The sequence below is a fragment of the Xiphias gladius genome, chromosome 18 (genome assembly GCF_016859285.1).
Source record: "Xiphias gladius isolate SHS-SW01 ecotype Sanya breed wild chromosome 18, ASM1685928v1, whole genome shotgun sequence".
Classification (NCBI taxonomy): Eukaryota; Metazoa; Chordata; class Actinopteri; order Istiophoriformes; family Xiphiidae; genus Xiphias; species Xiphias gladius.
The window spans coordinates 18170372-18186741 of NC_053417.1; the positions used below are offsets into that span (position 1 = coordinate 18170372).

General features: G+C 41.1%; 1 protein-coding gene across 1 annotated transcript; it reads right to left on the reverse strand.

Annotated features, from left to right (window-relative positions):
• Positions 1-3021: 3021 nt before the first annotated feature.
• prpf6 (PRP6 pre-mRNA processing factor 6 homolog (S. cerevisiae)) lies at positions 3022-15372 on the reverse strand. Its single transcript, XM_040153535.1, has 21 exons — positions 15147-15372; positions 14660-14822; positions 14364-14482; positions 14134-14212; positions 13835-14011; positions 13051-13179; positions 12827-12921; positions 12574-12730; positions 12097-12259; positions 11086-11204; positions 10720-10938; positions 8288-8410; positions 8053-8174; positions 7716-7854; positions 7496-7615; positions 6275-6451; positions 5967-6100; positions 5331-5422; positions 5077-5191; positions 4806-4932; positions 3022-4356 (listed from the first exon to the last, which is right to left on the reverse strand). The coding sequence occupies exons 1-21, from the start codon at positions 15332-15334 to the stop codon at positions 4204-4206; spliced, it is 2910 nt and encodes a 969-aa protein (XP_040009469.1). The 5' UTR covers positions 15335-15372; the 3' UTR covers positions 3022-4203.
• Positions 15373-16370: the final 998 nt, after the last annotated feature.

Genomic DNA, 16370 nt, shown 5'->3' on the forward strand with positions numbered 1-16370 from the left:
TTTTCTGATATTATACCACCGCCCCCCCCCCCACCACTACTACCAATAATAATAATAATAATAATAATAATAATAATAATAATAAAGACATTTAACATTTTTAATTACATGGCATATACTTCGTAACATAACTGACAGAGGAACATTTCATGGGTGTGATGACAAATGGCTTACAAACACAAAAATAAGGGTTGTGACAACAGGAGAGACCTTGGAAAATGAGCATATTCTAAAAGTATTTGAATGCATTGTGGATATTTTTAGCTTATTTGTGGCTATTATAAAACCGTCCCATAAAACAAGGAGCACTGCCGACATCCAAAGTCTGGTATGGTTTTAATACACAAAACACTGAGAACTTGACAACAGTAAACATTTGTGACACCGCATTTGAACAGCTATCTAAATACAGTGGGCCATTGGTCATGTAATAATATCCTCTGTTTCTGGAAATTCACCATATATATCTTCATGAGAAAGAAGCAGGTTTACAGGAATCAGGAAGACACAACATTTCCTACTTTGAGAGCATATAGACGCTCTGAAGTTTCTGCCAACAGGTGATCAGAGCCTTGATAATTTTGATCAACCTGATCCTCTTTCTCTTCTTTCCTCGTATTTTCTTGACAGCCGAACAAGAGGTTGTCTTCCCCTGGAGGCATACAACCAGAAGAAAAGTATTGTTATGCAGTAAAAAGTTCACCTGAACCCATTTATCTGCTTTGATACTGTTTTATCAGCGTAGCTTTATTAAGGATATTTATGAATCCCTGTATACATCCTTTGTGAACCATTTCCCAAACCCAACCTGTGATTTGGAAGCTCAGAAATAGAAGAATTGTTTTGTTATTTCTACGTGTGGGCGGGGTTTGTAGGTGGAACATATTTTTCCGTGCTGTGCTTTTTTGTTCTGCTCGTAGACTGTGGGAGAATTAATGATCGACAGATATATTCAGTCAACAAAAATGGAAGAACATAGCTCTTTCAAGTCCTTGCCCTCACCAGATAATCGGGACTGCAGTTTTGAATGATGAGCTGCTCCATGCTCTCTAGAGGCTTCTCCAAGTCAGACTGCTGCTTGCCATTCCTCTGACACCGTATCTGCCGTGTCATACTGTAAATCGAAACCAGGATGCGACGAGCCTGCCACGGGACAGCAGCCCAGAAAGTGAAGAAAAGAAAACAGTATTTGAAAAAGCAAGTCTCGTTCATCTGTTGATGGCACTATACAACAACCTGAAGTTACACCTCATAATTCCCTTGGGGAAATTCTTAATGTGCGGCAGCCACACAGACCGATAACGTGACATGTTCCTGCGAGGCCCACAGCATCACCATATCAGGACTGTTATGAGTTATTATTAGACTGTCATGAGTTTATTATCACCCTGTCCATGGTGCTGAAAGTCTACATACTGTAGTGCCATTACCTTTCCTGGGGGACAGGGGTCTCTGTCTTTGGAGGGATTAAATGAACCTGTCAAGTTCTGCAAAAGATTTATTGACAGAAATTAAAATTGCTTTTCATTCAAAAGAAAAGAAAAAAAGATGAGACTGTGACAGAGAAGCTAGCACAGTGAACAAGGTGGCAAACACTGGGGGGCAGCCTATCATCATAATATTTCCTACATGTTCAATCACAGATGCAACTGCTCTGAATACACTAACATTTAGATCATGCCAGTTAATGGAATGCAAAATAAAGGCACTAAAATTTAAAAAAAAAAAAAAAAAAAAAGTCTGCATCAAAGTCTCAAAGTCACATAGATGTATCTGCAACAATGTTCTCATACCAGATTCTGCAGCTCAACGAAGATGACTTCCCTGTAGGAGCCCAGTATTTCTTTATAGTTACATCTACGTTTCCCACAGGTGTTGGCCAACAAGAGAACCACCAGGACACTACGGAGTAGAGCTCCGGTCAGACACTACAAAAGAGAGAAGAGCCTCTTGTCACAAGCAGTATGTTACGAAAACGTCCACACCGATTAGAGAAAGACCGGGAATCACAGCTGGCGCCTGCCCGGACGCACAGTGCGCCCCAGCATCCGTGGGCTTCCAGCCGTTTGGAGCTGACGCCACGGCGGCCGATGCCAGGGCGGCGCTGTGAACGGTAGTCAAAATTCCTACAGCGTTGTCCATCAGCTCCGCTGCTGCGTGAAGAGGCAGCAGATGTTAAAAACCAGATTTACCATTTATCATGTTCTGCTGCAGGATCCTCAGACGAGCAAACCCATTTCAGTCAGTGCTAGGGAGATTCAAGGAATTACATCTGAGCCGGCGGGGTTCATTGTATCCAAACCAGTTTTTTTCACTATTTTTTAACACTTCCTTCGGTGCATAGGTTAACGCGATGGCGGATAGACTTCCGATGAAATGTTCCGTGATTTACAACATCAACAAGGTCACTGCTACTCCAGTTTCCTTCCCCGTCATGGATTGCTGACGCTGGGCTTAAGATATCACCTTACTCCAGTCCGATCGAGTCGAGGAAAACTTCTGCAATCAATCATTTGCCTTCATTTTTGGGAAGATGTGACACCGAGGAGGAGCTGTGTGAACAGCCGGTGTAATTTGGTAAAGCGTTTCTCCAAAGCGCCATTTAATACTTACAGGGAATACATTATCAGAGTGGGTGGTTTAAGTGAGGACGGAACCTCTTGGCTATTGAGTGAGCTACAAAAAAAAACAAAAAACCTGTGGACTTTTGAAACGATGCTTAACGGTCGCAATGCCGACAACACGCAGCGATCCCGACTCGTTTCCGCCAGAACAAACCCAACCAAAAGTTACAATGAAATCAGACACAGACTCGCCGAAACGCTGAAAGTGCATGGGAAACGCATGGGAGGATCAGTGCGGGTAGTGCTCCTGGCCCGAAAGGTCTGGGAAAGCTCATAAAGCTCACAAAGACACTCACTGTAAACTCAGAAATAAATATGACATTCGAAATCACAGTAAACCCTTGTATGATTAACTTGTTTGGGAGAAACAGGGAATGGTGCAATAAACTTCATTTGTTTATTGGATTCCTGCCAAGTGTTTTGAAATACAATTCAAGCAAGCTGTTTAAAAAAAAAAAAAACAAGGTCATTACTACTACAACGCGTATTTGTCCCTGACAGAGTTTACATACACAGTCACATTTTGTTGAACAGAGCCAAATCTGCACCTCTTACATATCCACATGGACAAGACACAAAAATAAAATTCCTCTCAAATAAGATGTTTTGAGTTTGTTTGTTTTTATAACAAACACAGATTTAGACAACTAGACTGGCACTCAGTAGAGCGCATACCTCCCTGCCCTATCTGGAAGTGTTAAGGAGAGTGAAAATAAAAAATAAATCCTAGATGTACCTCTGTAACCCGATCCGAACCAAAATGTAATGGGTTCTTCCCTGGCCCCCACCCCATCCCTACACCAAGTTTGCTGCAAATGGTTCAGTACTTTTTGCGCATTCCTGTTCACAAATAAACAGTTACAGGTAAAGACACAACTTCCTTGGCAGAGGTGCTAACAACTGATCATTAGATACCGAAATGGGCCTGCCCAAACATACTGTTAAATGTGGAATCACATTGTGTGTTTGGTATATGTCTCTCTTACAGTGACTACTGAAAGTATTTCTGCTTTTTCATGTTTATTCTTTTACATTTTTCACACAACCACAGTGACTGAAAATTGAATTTGTGACACCAATCAGCAGAAAAACAGACTAATATAAAAGTGAAAACAGATAAACAAATTCATCCAAAATTTCTTAAAAAATTAAAACAAAATAAATGATTGCCAGTAACTGTTAACCCCCTTTATGAATGCTCTGAAGTAGCTGAGTCCTAACCCAGTCCACAAAACCCAGTGTTTTAATTGCTGCCAAACATGTTGCTACTACATATTCAATTGAAGTGGGCAATGAGTGATTTTTAGTTTTATATTGGTAGTTCAATACAAATGTGTACAGATTGGTTTTCACTTTGACATTAAATCATCGTTTTCTATTGGGAATTACAACAAATGTGATTTAAGTTTGTAAAACAATAAACCATGAAAAAGGTAAGGGGGTATGTGTGAATACTTTATATGATCCAGAGATGGGGCAAGTCCAGCCGGAGAACAATGTTTGAGCATGTCCATAGCTGTTGGCTCCTAGATTTGTGACAAGAGACCTCTGGTTGTTTTCAGTCCAGATTTCCCGAGTCTCAGAATGTGTTCTTGATCTTGCTGGCTACCAGTGCTAAGATCTCTCCTGTCTTCTTCTGCCAGTTCAGGACATGTTTGGACTCGGCACACCACAGCTCTCCATGGCGGGGCTCCACATTCTCACAGCGCTTTCGCACCTCTTCCTGCTGTTCCTGATGTGGATGCAGGAGAGTGAGGTTAGACACAAACACACACCGTTTTTGGTAGTCACTATCATCTTTATGAATGAGTAAAATTAATTATATGTGGTGCAAAATAGTTTAGAGTGACAGCATCATGTATTTCTCAATGTACTCCTCTGCCCAAATACTTCCCAATAATTTTGTGTCTTGGCCACCACATATCACCACATATCTTATCTTAACAATACACAATTTTTCAGTGGTAAATGATTCATTGAGAACATAAACTTTCCAATGCAGTAATAGCACATAATACTCATATAAATCAAAGTCGCATTAAATGAATTTACATCCGACTTGTCGGGCGTGTGACCAGGATTTAGTCATTCCAACGTTGCCTGACATTTAGTTGCATTGTCTTCCCCAGATATACCCAAGTGTCATACCCAGTTAAGGAAAGACAACTATAGGATTCTCACCTCTGTGCCATGTTGCAGCTCAAACTTGTAGAAGAGAGCCCAAGCATCTCCTAGGTCTGGCTCAATCTTTACCGTCCTGAGGAACCACTCTCTGGCTTTGGTGATCTTACGCTCACTCCAAAACAACCTGAAATATGCGTAAAAGATCATTTGAAATTCAAAAAAAAAGTTTCGGAACAAAATGGTAAACGCTAAATACCAAGTAACACCCACACAGCAGAGCTCATAATTGAGAAGGAGAGTGGAAAACAGTGAAAAGATGCAGTCATACTTGGCGACACCGAGCAAGACGTGGGGGTCATGTTCACACTTCTTCAAAGCATCCACACTCTTAGTCTTCCTCTGGGGCCTGGCCTCCAAAAACACAGCCTCAGCCCACAGGATACCTTTGTAGGAAGAAACGGTGAAGGAAGGGGTGAAATGGACAAAAATTGAGATAACAAATAGTTACAGAAAGCACAGAAAGTAATTGCAAAATTATCTTTTCTGTATACACATCACCCAACAGCAACGGTATATTCTCACCTGAATTGGGGCACTCCTGCAGGGCTTTGGCCATCAGTGTGTTGGCAATGTTCTTCAGTCCAGCCCTGAACTCCAGTCTGACTGACTCCAACCTGGTTAATATGACCATATACACATAATTTTAGATGCACAGTTATTGTCTGTCAACTTTTGAGGGGTACGTGGAGTGATTTTTGTTTTTAATTTGACATCAATCCCAATTTGGGTTTCTGTGATGCATTTAAACAAAAGGTTTTTTACTAATAAATGTGCTAAAAATCACATTTAGCACATGTTGCCCAATGTGCGTGTTCTCCAACATATACATTTTAATTCTCCACTTCTTCAGAATTGAATAAAATAATCTGTGAGTGGGTGTGTGTGCAAGTGTACGAGCATTTTCTCCTTTATGCGGTGAAGTGAAATGGTTCCCAAAGAGCCAAAAACAGAACGTAGAAAAGAGGGAGGCCATTTGAATGTTAAGAGTAAATATCTTCAGTTGCTCAGTGTACAAACAAAACTTTAGACACTCACGGGACTATGCTTAATACACTATCTACACAGGTGACACATTTCGAACTACAGAGCTTCCTCAAGCAACATTCCTGCCTTTGCATTCAAGAGGTTTACCACTCTTTCTTTGTTGTGTTTTCTCACCATAGCTCAGGGCTCTGGGGGTTCTTGAGTCGTGCCTTCTCCAGGATTGCTCTGGCTCTAGTCAGCTGCCCCACTCTCTCTTCAAGATGAGACAGCAACAACCACAGGGGCACCGAGTGGGGACACTTTTTCAACTACAGCAACAAACAAGACATAAGCCAGTTTTTTGAGGTATTGGGGAAACACTAATTTTTTTATCAAAAACACATATCACCAAAAATGCCCTTAAAAGCCCAAGTCCTTTAGTTCCCTCAACGTCATTTTAATGGCTAAACAAACACCTCCCCCAAACACTGCCCCCAACTCACCCCTTGGTTGTAGGCCTCTCTTGCCTTGTCCATGTTTTCACACTGCTCCTCTATCTGGCCTCTCATCATCCAAAGTTTTGGGAAGTCCTCATAGTGTTTCAGGGCCTCGGTGCACAACTCCTGGGCAGCTTCTATGTTTCCCAACACCCACTCCAACTTCACTGACTTCATAAATACCTGCAGAGATACCAAACAAACACAGAAGCTATTCATCCAGGAAATATGTACAAACAGGGCCCATGACCTCTTTTCAAATTCCCTGGGTTTGTAATATACTTGACATAGAATAGTATTGTTGAAAAAAAAATTGAAATATTTGTATTGCAGTCCAATTTACGCAATGCAAATACCTTACCAGCTTTAAAAACTATCAATTAGCAAGTTACTAGGACATAGCCTAAATGCTGATTGACGAGTGTCCTGCATCATTAACATCACGTGGTTATCTTATCTGACAGGAAAATCAGTATAGCCAAAATTAATAATTAATTATTAATAATTATTAATCTTAATAATTTCTATCAGTAAATACAATACAAACAATTAAAGGAAGCTCGACCAGGTCACCTAATAGACAATGATAGTTTAAGAGCAGTGCTGACAGCATCTATCAATATGACTGCTGCGGAATTTTTTTAGGTTTAGAAACCTGGCAAGCCTGAACCTGAGAAAAACAGCATGTTTGTAGAAGCTACTGCCAGTAAAATTCACAATTTACTTACTATGAAACTCAGGGTTTAAAGCGGGGAAGAATAAAACCTGATAATTAAGACATCCCTAAGACATGGGCCAGAGCTCTATTTATACCAGCATTACTTAATGAAAAACAAACTAACTGTTCTGGTACAGAGGGTCATGGAAGGCCAGTTAGAGTGAAAGGACAGGACAGTTTAAAAACACAAATACAATTCCCCTGCACATATTAACAGCCAAAAGTTAGCATTTTTATGGCATTAATCTACTAAGAAAGTACTCGATTCCCTTTACTTTCTCTTTTTAGCCTGTTTTATAATCCAACAAATGCCAGCTGACGGTACACCTTACTGAACGTTTCCATTGACAAAACATAGATGCCTTAAAACCTAAATGGGGAGACCAGTTTTCAACTTTTTTTCCCATCCAATAAGTGGATTTGTGCAGAGTAACCCTAATGAGAGCTTGAAATAGGGAAATCTCTTTCTCTCTTTCACGTCCCACTCTCACACATACAGACACACTCACCCTGGCTGTTGGGGCACTGCTGCGGGCCTTGGCCAGCAGTCGACGGGCTCTTTCATACTCATTATTCTCAGACTCCAGTTTCACAGCAGCAAGCCAGATCTCTTCACTGTTTGGGTTAGCCTAGAAAAATTAAAAGAGGTTTTACAGAGATAGAACGTATGAGTAAGGGGGGGGGGCAAAGGGAAAGGGTAAATCAAAGCTTGCATGACTGCATGATCACCTGGAAGGCCAGAGCGAGGATACTTCTGGCTGCAGGCACATCCTCAGCCAGCCACTTGGACTTGGCTCCCATCAGCCACAGGACCTCTGCCTTGGGGCAGTGAGCCACAGCCCTCTGGAGCAGGGCCTCCAAAGATTCCCTGAGAGATGCAATGAGTCATGAAAGAGTAATGGATGGGAGGAGCACAGTGGCAGTTGATGAAGCAGATGGGAGTTGAAGGAGGTCAGACCAGAATGTTAAATATAGTGATTAATTAGAACATTAGGAAAAAGATGTGAGGAAACAAAGTATTGTCATCTTTTGAGCGAGCTACTGTTAGAAAACCCAAACTGGTCACCTGGTTCCATGGTTCTTCTCAAAGTATGCAGCTCTAAGCCAGACACTTTTTTTACTGGGAAACACCTGCAGAGCGTGGGCATAGATGGCCCGGGCACACTCCAGCGCTCCATGGGCCACACACTGCAACATAACAGACAAAATTCTCTGTGAAGTTAGACTTGCACAAAAAATGACTCTAGGAATCATGGTGTCAGCGTGGCCTGTGTAAAAAAAACAAATATATCGGGACCTACACTCTCTGCATCCTCCATCCAGGTGTGTTTACGGTCCTCCTCCTCGATGCCAATCCCTATGACCGCCCTTATCACAGCCTGGCAGGTAGCCACACTGCCGGCTTTGTCACACTCCTCTGCATCCTGCGGGGCAGGCAGAAACATTTAGGAGGAAAGGGATTGTGGACTGGTACACAGAAGGAGAATGCAAAAAGTTAAGTCATAAACTACTGACCCCAAACATACATACAAGTTTCATCACAAGTTTCAGAGGAATGATGGTGCTATTCACCTGGAAATATTTACATACCTAATATATCAGAAAAAAACGGAACCAGACACCTGTGGACGAACTTGGGTTGCTACATACATACATACATACATATAAATATACACATATATACACACACATATATACATATAAATACACACATATATACATATAAATATACATATAAATATACACATATATACACATATACATATCAATATACACATATATATACACATATAAATATGCACATATATACACACATACACATATATATACATATATAAATATGCACATATATACACATACACATATATATACATACACACATACATGCACATATATACACACACACACACACATATATACACATACACATACACATACATACACACACACACACGTATATTCGCATACACACACACACGCACACGTGTATTCGCATACACACACACACGCACACGTGTATTCGCATACACACACACACGTGTATTCGCATACACACACACACACACACGTGTATTCGCATACACACACACACACACACACACATATATATATACACGCATACATACACACACATACGTACACACATATACATATATACATATATATATACACACATATACATATACATACACACATATACATACACACATATACATACACATACATACATACACATACATACATACATACATACATATATATATATATATATATATATACATATACATATACATACACACACACACACACACACACACACACACACACACACACACACACACACACACACACACACACACACACACACACACACACACACACACACACACAAACTCACAGTACTGGCATATAGCCTTGATTAGCTGGCCAAAATAACCACACACTTTTGCCAGTAGCAGAAAAAGGTAGGAAGTAAGTGTTTTCTACAGGTTGAGAATTTACTTATGGTGGTGGGTGGCGCGCCATGTGACCAGCATACATCCAAAGACTCATACAGTTTAGAGGGGGACAGTGTAACCAAGGTAATTTTCTGTAGTTACAATTTACAGATGTTCCCTACACACCTCACGTGGGCTATCGGTAGACACTAGTTAGTTTGAAAAAAGTGAAATAAGGCAGTCTAATCTACCTGGGTGGGCCACCCAAGTAGAGCCTATATCTGGGAAACAGTGGTAGTTGAGAAAAAGAAAAAAACACAATGTGAGAAAGGACTTCTGTGAAGGCCTATGATTGCAAAACAACTGAAAACTGCACTAAACAAAATGTCAATTACACTGCTAGCTTGTATTCTTTTGCACTCAGATGAAATAGTTAGGGTGAGGGAGCTTTGCCAAAGTATGCTGGCATGCTATCAAAGCTGACAAACGTGTGATGCAATCTCTACTCCCTCAAAATCAAAGTTTAAAGGCACAATTATTCATTTGTTAACCTTATCATTTACAGGTTTATTCAGATATATAATCAAAGAGTTTGAAAAATCCCAATGGTTTGTTCATCAGATGATCATAAACTAGAGGCTGGATTTACTCCAGTGTTTATGAACATTACTGATGTATTTGTTACAGCAAAACAACATCAACAACTTAAGAGTTACTTTTTGTTCAGTGTTTTTCTCAATTTGGAAGTAACAGTGACAAACTAGACCATGAAATATAACTTCAGAAAGCTGTACTTCATTGTCAATGAGTCAAAAAGACCAAGTACACCAAGTTACCAGTTTATTTATCTACTTCAAACCCAAACAATAGCTCTGCAACACATCTCATCTTCGTGTAGCTTATAAGGTTTTGTTTTTTCTGAAGTGTCACAGAGATGTTTACTAAACATCACAAAAATCCCTGAAGCTGTCTTTTGTGGTGGTCTTCAACTGGACAGCCCTTTATTGAAAGATGTTTCAAATGTTCTTTCGCCTTCCATTAACGTGTTATACGAGTGGCGCAGTTTTAGGAACACCTTTCAACAACCAGTAAAAAATTGTACTCATGAAATTTGAAGCCTTTTCTGTGTAAAATAATTGACATTAATGACAGTATATTATTTTGTATTTCCTTTGGAAATACAAGTATTTATTCACTACATCTGTTTATTCTTCTACAAACAGCTGCAGAAAACTCTGCTCTCTCTCTCTCTCTCTCAATAATGTCAAAGAAATCGCAAAGCTGGAGGAACACACCTGTATCCACTGCTCTCTGTTGATCTCCACACCGTTGGCATGTAGTGAAGTGATGGCTCTGTCAATGATCTTGTCCACCATCTGAGTGTTGCCATTGGCCTCCTCCAACTTGGCAGCAGTGATCCAGATGTGACGATCAGTGGGAATGTTCTCTCGAGCTTTGTTCAAGACACGACGAGCATTCTCATACGTTTCTAGCCGGGCCAGTGCCAGCCACAGCTAAAGAGGACAGACAGAAATCGTTAGATATAGAAGTAGGTTAAAAGGTTCATTTGTTGCATTGCAGTGTGTGGTAAACTGTTAATCCTATATGCAACATCTCATGTTGCTGGAAAAAGCTGAAATAACAGCATGTGCTAAGCATACCTCGACACTAGTAGGGCAACACTCCACAGCTCGGCTAAGCATGATCCTGGCATCCTCTGGCTCTTCCAGCTCAACAGCTGTCTTCCACAGTCGAACTGACTTGGACACATTCTCCAGGGCTACATGGGTAACAATTACACAACTGTTAAGTCATTTCATTGCAACTTTTATTCTGAGTAACTTACAGTATGTGAGAAGGTCCATTTGTTGCTCAAGGCAACAAACTAAATGTCACAAATTTAAATCCTTGGACCTTGCTGTAACAGACTCTGTTAACCAGTTGGCCATTCTGGCACAATAACAGCAACATGTGTAATACTGTTAATATATAGACCTTTATTTACACTGGCAACACATTATGTACCATGGCAAAAAACGAAATGAAGACACTAAATTCATCCGTGAACCAGAGTGAACACTCAACTGCATAATCTACAATAGTAGTAAAGTTCAATATTGTCTGGGTGGGAAGGTAATGTAGAGAAGTAGGGTAGAGGCAACTGAACATGTAGAGGCGAAGAAACTTCTTCCAAAGAGGAAGCGCCACATCCATCTCTGTTACTGGGGTATGCTGCTGGGAAATATAAGTGTGTGTGTATGTATGTATGTATGTGCATCCGTGTTAGGGCATTGACACCATGGTTCAAATGGGGTGCCTGGCCTTGACAAAAAAGCCAGAACCACAGCTGCTAAATGTAACCGTTACAAAATCTTTGTGTGCAGGGAGTGAATGGACAAATTTAGACTGGTTGTGAATATTTTGCCCTGCAGAAATTACGGTCTTCCTTTTGGCAGGGAAATCGTTATTTTTTCAATAATGCAGGCACTGTTGTGAAGCCACACAAACCTCTCCTCTTAACAATATAACAGCAACATGTCTTTTCAAAACTTCCACTTACTGCTTTCTCACAAACTGACCAGTGACACTAACAAAGAGAAAAACAAGTTAGAGGCATTACTTTAGTCATTTTTAAATGTGTCTTTACAGGTGATATTGCATGACAGCCTTACCCTTCCTGAGGACTCGTTTCTTGGCCCTGACATCTGTCTCCAGCTCTGCAGCTCTGATGTAGATACGGACGGACTGCGGCAGGTGGCGGACAGCCTGGGCTACCACGGCCTTGGCTGTGTCCCCAGGCTGGAGTCGAGCTGCCTCCAGCCATACATCCTCGCTCTGTGCGGCAAAGAGAAATACAGTAGGGCGGGGACCATTTTCCGAATTTGAAACTTAATCGAACAGTATTATTGTGTCATTAAGTTAAATAGCTGGCAAAACAAACTGAAATGCCTGTTATCTCATACCATCTACAATGCTCAAATACAGTGTCCAGGGAAATATTATTACATTAGATATTATAGGTTTAATATGAACAAATCAACCAACAAACTTTCCTACAGCCTAGAGTCTGGATGAGCTAATGATACACATCTATTTGCACATGTGTACAGGCCCTTAGCAAATTTAGTGTATTGTCCATCATCCTCTACCTTAGGACACATCTCGGTGCCTTTCATGATCAGGTTCCTTGCCACCTGCAGTTTGCCAGTTACCTCCTCCAGCCTGGCAGAGGCAATCCAGGCAGGTGGGTGATGGGGATTGGTCTCCCTCACTGATTTCAGCAGCAGACGAGCCTTCTTGATATCACTGTGTCACATGCCAGAAATAGCCAGAAATAAACCATCATACACGCACACAACATATTTTACACACATATAATCTAGGAACTTCTGGTGTTCCCACCTGATGTCTCCTCCATGTGTGGGGATCATAGAGTTGAGATCTGTCAGGTAACCCTTAGGATCCACCACTGTCTGTCCGCTCACTGAGTCAGATACCTGAAGACAGATAAAAAGCAGACACAAGAGAGAGAGTAAATAAATCCTGTGTATCAGGATAATAATAATAGAGTATGAATTGTAGAACAAAGTAAAGGTGAAAGGGCCTGAGGATGATGCATCGGTTACCTGACTGAGCCTCATATCCATGAGTGTGTTCCTGGCCTGACCGATTTTCCTCATGTCCAGCTCTCCTGTTCCTGGCGTCATCAGACCAGGTGTCATACTTCCTGGGTAAGGGGTGTTCAGACCTCCCAGCTAGGGAAGATAAGAAATAATCATAATGGAGAACAGCATTATAGTCTCTGTGAGAATTTTGTCACGGCATGTTGAAAAGGCTTGTGAGACACAGTAATATGATGTAATAGGACACTTTTCCCACCACTGTAAATGATGCATGTGAAAATTTTTAGAAGTCTGAGCTATGGCTTTCCCATGCTGCAGACTGACAAATACTGTGTAGTACATTCATAGTGATAATGTGAAATTTGAACATGCAATATGTACATTGCAAAAACTGACAACTTCTTAATCATCAGGCCATGTTTCCATTTGTTTTCAGTTCAGGTATGCACTAATACAGCTTGCATGCACTAGCAGTCTGACCAACCCAGTTTCCTTTCTTGCATACGCACAATATTTTAAGTGCCATGAGAGGTCGCGTGATCAATCAGTAGAAATTGGTGTCCGTTTACTGTTACAAAGTGGATGTCCAATGAGATTACATGATTTCATGAAAAAAGGAGCATTTTCAAACTGTATGAATTGTACAGTGGAAGTGATTTCCTTATATACAGCAAGATATCCTGACTCCTGCTGGTGTAGGCTGATACTACATCACACCATTTATTGATGTGTGTGTCTTTATGTGGATGTCCACAGTACAAGTATTTGTTTTTGCATGTATACTGACCCCTTGCAGAGGGTCCACGGTGGTGTGGTTCTCTCCGGTCTGCAGGTGTTTGGAGAAGAAGCTGTCAGGGACAGGCGTGAGTTTTTCATAGCGTGGATTCCTTTGGCGCTTGTTCCTTGCATCTCCCACTTCAGGGATGCTCAGCCACTCCTCCTCTGACACCTCTGCCAACTTCCTCTGTGATGATATGGAAAAAAGGGAGAATAAAGGAGGATGAAAGAGAAATAGTTTTTTCTTTATCTGAACCTGAGCTGGTAATTGGGTAATTCTGGTTGGAAAAGAAGTGTGAAATTTTGTACCTTAAGATCTGAAAACTGCTGCTGGATTTTGGGTCGCTCCATACGATATTTCTCAATTTCTTCCTTTTCTCTCAGCTCCCTGAAAATACACAAGAAAGCCTTAAAAATTACACTTGCACGTCCTACCAATTACTTAAGATGTCCAACATAACAAAAACTGTATAAAATATGGAAAGAGTATGCATTTACACTAAACTCAGGTGGGAAAATAGACAAATTTTCATTGTAACCTTCTTTCTTTGCGTCTTTCATCCATCCTCTTGTCCAGTGCTGCATATATAGCATCTGCTTCTTCATCGTCTTTCTCATAGGGCCCGCTGGAAAACAAGCTACCTGCATATCCATTAAACTACAGGGAAAAAAGTCACATAATATGGTAAGCATGACAGAAAACATCAAATAATCAATGATATACACAGGTTTATGGTCTGTTAAACTTCGAATGTATAGTGGATAAATCTTCATTCGTGATATTTACAAAAGGTAACCATCGAATAACAGCCAGAGACAATCAAGTCGTAGGCACCTCATCATAGTTGGTGTCGTTCAGATCTTCATCATCATCGTCCTGGTTCTTCTTCATTTGGTCCCCAACCGTCCTCTTCCCTGGGGGTGCATGTCGGTCATCCACTGGATCATTGGCATCTCGAGCAGGACCAATATCAGATCGAGTGGTGAAACCAGTTGCACTGAAGAGTAGCAATTGTTTAAGATGTTACACAAATAAACACTACGCATGGGACTCGTGATAAGCACGCACAATTCAATAAACACTTTGACAACCTTATCTATACTTTTCAGCGGTGTTTTGATCATTTGATCGCAGGACATAACAGATCCATTAGTAATTGTTGTCACAATGTCTTTTCACTTCAGCGCAATTGCAAGCATAAGCATGTTACAATGCAGGATAGTTTGCTAAACCACATAACTTCATGTGCACAGGCAAAACCTAGCTTGTTCGCTAGAGAGCTGTTAGCAAGCTAGCAAGCTACCTGGCTAAGTTAGCTCACCCTCTGCCGAGACCGGGGACGTAGCCCAGCGGAGCGGGCATCCCCAGGAACGGCTTCTTCTTTTTCCCCATGAGCGGCGAGGCGAGGGGCATTATTGGGGGCCCACCGCTAACCCCCGCTGCCCCGGTGCCTCCCGCGGATGTTTTGGGGGTAATTTTAGGCGCTTGTTTAGCAGCAGCGCTTGCCATCGTTGCTCCAACGACGAGGAGTCTCAAAGCCGGATAAACAACAGTCGCACTTCCTTTACCACCAAACTGCGGCTCCGTCCCTCTAGAAATATCCGTTGGTGTTTGTAACAGCGCCCCCACAGGAGAGACTGGTTACTGTTTATTTTCTTTTTTCTTATGTTCTCTTTTTAGCTCAAAGTCGTTAGTGTGAATTCTATAACATGGTCTTTTCCCACCTCTTGCTGTGTGACTGTGTGATTGAAATTATTTCTTTACAATATTTAAAAAGAATTAATACTTACACATTTCATACTGATATTAGTCTTCCACAGAAGCCACAGGAGGGCGCCACATCCATGACAAATAACAGGCCTATTGAAATATTTCATTAACTCAAATTTAATGAACATAATAGGTCTGGTGATTCAATTCACTGTAGTAATCAGCATAATATGCTCTTTGTGTATTTTATGAGGCAATTCATTTCTTCCCTTGACTCAGTGTCAAAAATGGACCTGTGGTCATGGCCCACACACCTGACATCAGTTAAAAGAAACAACTATGCCCTGAAGGTTGCCTATTGCCCAACTTAAATTAACCTCCCCATTCTTCATCATCTCTGGGCTTTACCAGGGCTCCTACATTTGAAAGGATCAGTATGTATTCCACAGTAAATCCATTTTATTGGGCCTTAACTGAAGTATATGCTGGATCTCTGTAAGAGTAGTTAATGAGTTGCTGAAATGGATTCCAGGTCATTTTCTTGGAGAGGATAATTACACGCGTGGAGTCAATTGAGCAATACATTTTACATGATTTCAGTGTAGTTCTGACAGACTTGTGTTAGTGTGTTGCAGCGATAACTTATCTTACATTATGAGTAATAAATATTCATGTTGGAAAGTCTGTATTCAAACATGAGACTGGAGACTGCAATAAAGGTAATTATGTTCTAACATGACATTTCTGGGTTTCATCCCGTGAGATGAAGTGAGGCCATACATCAATTAGATTCAATCACGTTTAACTTCATCCATCCATAGTCTGAGCCTCGGCC

Coding starts and splice junctions, on each gene's coding strand:
- prpf6 (XM_040153535.1), bottom strand. CDS start 15,334: ATGGCAAGCGCTGCTGCTAAACAAGCGCCTAAAATTACCCCCAAAACA. Junction 13,180..13,834: donor CCGTGGACCCTCTGCAAGGG/GTCAGTATACAT, acceptor TATCTTCCCTAG/CTGGGAGGTCTGAACACCCC. Junction 7,616..7,715: donor TCCTCGCTCTGGCCTTCCAG/GTGATCATGCAG, acceptor TAATTTTTCTAG/GCTAACCCAAACAGTGAAGA.